Source organism: Corvus brachyrhynchos, unplaced genomic scaffold (assembly GCF_000691975.1).
Source record: "Corvus brachyrhynchos isolate BGI_N302 unplaced genomic scaffold, ASM69197v1 scaffold158, whole genome shotgun sequence".
NCBI classification, from domain to species: Eukaryota; Metazoa; Chordata; class Aves; order Passeriformes; family Corvidae; genus Corvus; species Corvus brachyrhynchos.
Genome location: NW_008239756.1, coordinates 423,949 through 428,276, shown reverse-complemented (window position 1 = coordinate 428,276; position 4,328 = coordinate 423,949). Strand labels below are relative to the sequence as shown.

The 4,328-nt window shown below is 64.9% G+C and overlaps 2 protein-coding genes across 2 annotated transcripts in view; both read right to left on the bottom strand.

The window, feature by feature from the left end:
- Positions 1–275: 275 nt before the first annotated feature.
- EBI3 (Epstein-Barr virus induced 3) lies at positions 276–3,340 on the bottom strand. Its single transcript, XM_017742506.1, has 7 exons — positions 3,096–3,340; positions 2,378–2,514; positions 1,781–1,996; positions 1,571–1,688; positions 1,310–1,470; positions 640–803; positions 276–557 (listed from the first exon to the last, which is right to left on the bottom strand). Exons 1-7 carry the CDS (start codon positions 3,107–3,109, stop codon positions 405–407), a joined length of 963 nt encoding a protein of 320 aa, XP_017597995.1. The 5' UTR covers positions 3,110–3,340; the 3' UTR covers positions 276–404.
- Positions 3,341–3,429: 89 nt separating this feature from the next.
- The window catches only part of ANKRD24 (ankyrin repeat domain 24), a 7,528-nt gene continuing 6,629 nt past the window's right edge, over positions 3,430–4,328 (bottom strand). The window contains exons 15-17 of the mRNA XM_017742463.1: positions 3,960–4,208; positions 3,812–3,877; positions 3,430–3,651 (exon numbers count right to left, since the gene is read on the bottom strand). Of these exons, the coding sequence (XP_017597952.1) occupies positions 3,574–3,651; positions 3,812–3,877; positions 3,960–4,208 (393 nt within the window). The 3' untranslated portion in view covers positions 3,430–3,573. The remainder of the gene's footprint in view (positions 3,652–3,811; positions 3,878–3,959; positions 4,209–4,328) is intronic.

Below are 4,328 nucleotides of genomic sequence, written 5' to 3'. Positions count from 1 at the left end.
GCCGCCCACCCCTCAGAGCCGCCGCTTCCGTGCCAGCCCTGCCCCGGTGGTCGCTGAGGGCCGGGATGGGGCCGGGATGGGGCAGGGAGCAAAGGGGCCATCCTGCGGCGTAAAAAGGACCGACCCCGGCGGCAAAAAAAGGGTCAAACGCAGGATAACAAAGGAATTGTCCTGGAACAGCAAAGGGACCATCCTGGGACAGCATAGGGACTGGCTGGGGGGGCAGTGAAGGGCCCGACCCCAGGGGCAGCTCAGCCATCACAAACATCACAAGATTAGGACAGGGACGGAGCCTCAAGCCGGTTTATTGCCCATTCCTGGCAGCACTCGTGGCTCCGCACGGCTGGGGTGGGACAAGGGATGGGAGCAGGCTCAGGACAGGGACAGCGGCCCTGTCCTGCTGGTCACGGCCCCACCCAGGGTGTCCCCGAGGCCGGCGGGCTCCAGGCGCTGAATTCCCCGGAATCCGCGAGGTCCTTGGTGGCCACCTGGACGTGGTGGAGGGTCCCAGGCTCCAGGTCCGTCAGGGTGTGGGATGTCAGCTCGTATGGCCCCACCTGGGGACAGCGGGGTCAGGGGCACGGACACGCCAGCTACAGCCACAGCTGTGCCTCAGTTTACCCAGCGTTGGGGCAGTACCGTGGTGGGGATGGAGTCGTTGTCCCGGGAATAGCGGATGCGGTACTGGAGTGGGAAATACTCTGGAAAGGGCCAGGATGATGGAGGGCTCCACTCCAGCAGCAGCTTCTGGGGCTCCCCAGGGATGGGAGAGACCTGCAGGGCCTCGGGGGGGTCTGGCTTTACTGGGGAGACAAGGAATGAGAGAATTCCAGAATGGATTGGGTGGGACGGGACCTTGAGGATCATCTCATCCCACCAGGGACACCTTCCACTATTCCAGGGTGCTCCAGGCCCCATCCAGCCTGGCCTTGGACACTTCCAGGGATCCACGGGCAGCCACAGCTTCTCTGGGAAATCCATCCTAGGGCCTCACCACCCTCACAGCCAAGAATTCCTTCCCGATATCCCATCTAAATCCTTTAGATTAAAACCATCCCCCTTGTTCCACCACTGCGTGGAAAAAGTCACTTTCCTTTTAGATGAAGGGGGGGGTGTGGGATCCAGCATGGGGTCATTGGATCCTGCCCTTGTATTCCCCTGTGAGCTGTGCAGGGACAGTCCGAGCCCCAGCAAATCACTGCACTGATGATCCCACATCCCAAGCAGGAGAGAGCCCCAAAGGACACGCCAGGGTGAGACACGAGGGTCCTGCAGGGGACCCCGGTGTCCCCCAGCCTGTAGCACTCACTGATGTTCTCCAGGAGGAAGGGCAGGATTCCGGAGGCAGCCCCCAGGGGGTTCCGGGCCGTCACATTGAGCTCGTAGGGAGTGAGGGAAAACACCTGCAGGTCCCCAAAGGAGCAGCTCCATGGGCCCGTGAGGGTGCACTCACCTGTGTCTGTGCCATGCCTGGGGACACAGGGACAGCAGCCCAGGGCTGGGTGACATGGAGGGCTCAGCTGGGCCAGGGCTGGGTGACAGAGGGGAGGCTTTGGGGACCCCCACTGACCTGTAGGTGGCCACGAATTCGGTGTCCAGCAGGGGGTCGGGGCTCAGCCCCCAGGAGCAGTTCACAGCCTGGGGGTAGCTGGTGGCCCAGCACTCAATGGCCGGTTGCGGGGGTGGGTCTGGGGCAGGGGACAGGGGTCACCCCACTGCCAGCACCCCCAGGGACCCCCGGTCAGCAGCGGGGTCACGGCGGGGCTGGGGGATCACTCACAGCCCAGCCGCAGGCAGATGGTGGCCCAGGTCTCGCCGGTGACAGGGTGGTGGCAGCTGTAGTGGCCCTCGTGGGCCAGGCTGGCATTGGGCAGGGCCAGCCCCGGGGCAGGGGACGTGCCCAGGATGGTGCCCCCCCGGCGCCACTCGGCCGCACCCCCTGGGCACGGCAGCAGCACCTCGGCGCCCAGGGGCCCGTGCTGAGGGGTGCAGGGGCCTGGGGGACACATGGGGACACAGTGGGGACACAGCCATGGCAGGGGCAGGGGCACTGCCTGAGGAAGGGTCTGGGCCTCCCTGGGCCCCCCAGTGCCATTCCCAGTGTCCCCAGCCCCCCGCCTCTGCCCCTGGGCCCCCCATGTCCCCAGAGCTCCAGGGTCCCTATTCCTCCATCACCAGTCCCTCCGTGCCCATGTTCTGTACCCCCATGTCCCCCCTACACTTCTGTCCCAAGAGACCCTGTCATTCTGTCCTGTCCCCTCAGTGTCCCAAATCCTCTCCATCTTCAACCCCAGTGCTCCCAGTCTGCCCAGTCCTGCTGTATCCAGGCTCCCCAGATCCCCCCAGCCTCCATCCCAGTCCCCCCAGTCCCCCATACCTCTGTTCCCGTTGTCCCCATGCCCAGTGCTCCCTGCCGTGCCGTTGTAGGGGACGGTGCAGGCAGGTGCCACCAAAGCCACGACCCAAAGCCAAAGCCACCTCATGCCAGGAGACTCAGCGGGGCTTCCCAGGCACCTGTGGGGACAGGCAGGATGGTCATACCCCAGAGCAGGGGACAGCAGGGACACCAAAGGTTCCCAGGGATCTTGGGACATCACCCTGGAGTCACCCCACACTGCTGTGCCTCAGTTTCCCTGCTGGCCCTGCCACACACCCTGCGGAGGGATGGATTCCAAAAGGGTCAGATCCTACAGCCAGGAAGGAAAGGGGGTGAAAATTCCCGCTGTTCCCACAGTTTCCCAGGGGGACCTGCAGCCACCCCTGCAGTCCCACACCTGGAATCAGGGTTTGGATCCCTTGGGTGGCCCCCACCTCCATCCAGGGCAGACCTGTCCCTCACAGAGACCCCCAAAGCCCAGCCTGGGGGCCCAGTTGAGCTCTCTGCTGTCCCCAAGCCCGGCACCACAGGGACAGGTCCTGCCCTTGTCACCTCCCGCCACAGCCATGGGCTGGCTCAGCCCCAGAGGGGACATGCTCCGCTTTCCCTGGATTTGGGGTGCCCCAATAAGCCCGGCGCTGTGGGGCCCCCCCACACCTCCAACACCCCCCACTGTCCCCAGCCCCGAGGGGAGATCCCAGTGCCCCCAAACGCTCACCGCAGCAGGGCCATCTGGGACCGCACTGTTCCCGCCGGATCCCGGCGCTTCCCAGCCCATTTCCTCGCAGGAAGTGCCGTTCCCGTGGGGACGGACCCGTTTCCCTGCGTGCTGCCACCGGGATCCCCACACCCCGCGCCCCTGGGAAAGGCATTCCAGCCCTGGCCAAGAGGGTTCCCACCTCTCCCATGCCACCATTCCTTCCCTTCACGGTCACCCCTCCCCTCGGGGGACCGCAGGGCTGGAGATGGTGGCACCGATCTCCTGCAGTCCCCAGGTCCCCACAGCCCCCCGTGCCCACGCCGGTGCCCCCAGAGAGAAGCCACCCCGTTGGTGTGACTATAAATAACTTTATTGCTGCTGTGCTGGGGGTGGGGTGGGTGGCAGTGCCAGAGACTGCCCGGACAAGCAAAGGGACACAGAGGGTGCTGTGACAGACCTGTCCCCCCCTCCCCATGCCACCCGTGCTGGCAGGGGCTCATCTGCCCTGCTCCTGCAGCTGCTGCATCCTCAGGATCTGGCACAGGAGTCTCTGCACATCCTCATCCATGTGGCCCTGGGGTGGAGGAGACTTTGGAGCAGGGACATCAGGGAGGCTCCATGCGTGTCCCTGGGCTGGCACTTGGCTCGGCCCCTCAGTTGCCTCCTGTGGATGGCAGGTGGCCCAGTCCCCATCCCAGTGTCCCCAGTTGCCCCCAGCCCTGTCCCCAGCTCACCTGCACAGCGTAGAGCAGGTGGCTCCGGTACAGCGTCACCACCTTGCTGTGCCTCGTCTCTGTCTCCTGCAGCACAGGGAGGGGATTTGGCCAGAGGGCTGGGGGCTCATGGGAGCCCCGAACCCACCAGGCGGCACCTGGTACCCACCTCCAGCTTCTCCTCCAGTGCTCGGATCCGGGCCTGGAGCGCGGCTGTGTTGGGCGGGGACTGTGGGGGCCCCCCAGATTCGGGGAGGGCGTTCAGGGCTTCCTTCAGCCTGAAAACCTCCTTGGAGAGCTCCGTGATCTGCACAGGGCACAGGGTTACAGGGTGCTCAGAGACGCTGTGGCTGCCCCATCCTTGAAGTGTCCAAGACCGGGTTGGACGGGGCTTGGAGCGCCCTGGGACAGTGGAAGGTGTCCCTGCCCATGGCAGGGGTGGAATGGGATGAACTTTAAGGTCCCTTCCAACCCAAATTCAGTGACTTCTCATGTGCAGCTCCCAGGCCACCATTCCCCTCCAAGCAGCCCCTCATAA

Excerpts from the sequence above, each read along its gene's own strand:
- EBI3 (XM_017742506.1), bottom strand. Across the intron at positions 804-1,309 it reads CTTCCTCCTGGAGAACATCA|TAAAGCCAGACCCCCCCGAG; the intron begins GTGAGTGCTACA and ends TTGTCTCCCCAG. Across the intron at positions 558-639 it reads ACGACTCCATCCCCACCACG|GTGGGGCCATACGAGCTGAC; the intron begins GTACTGCCCCAA and ends CGCTGTCCCCAG.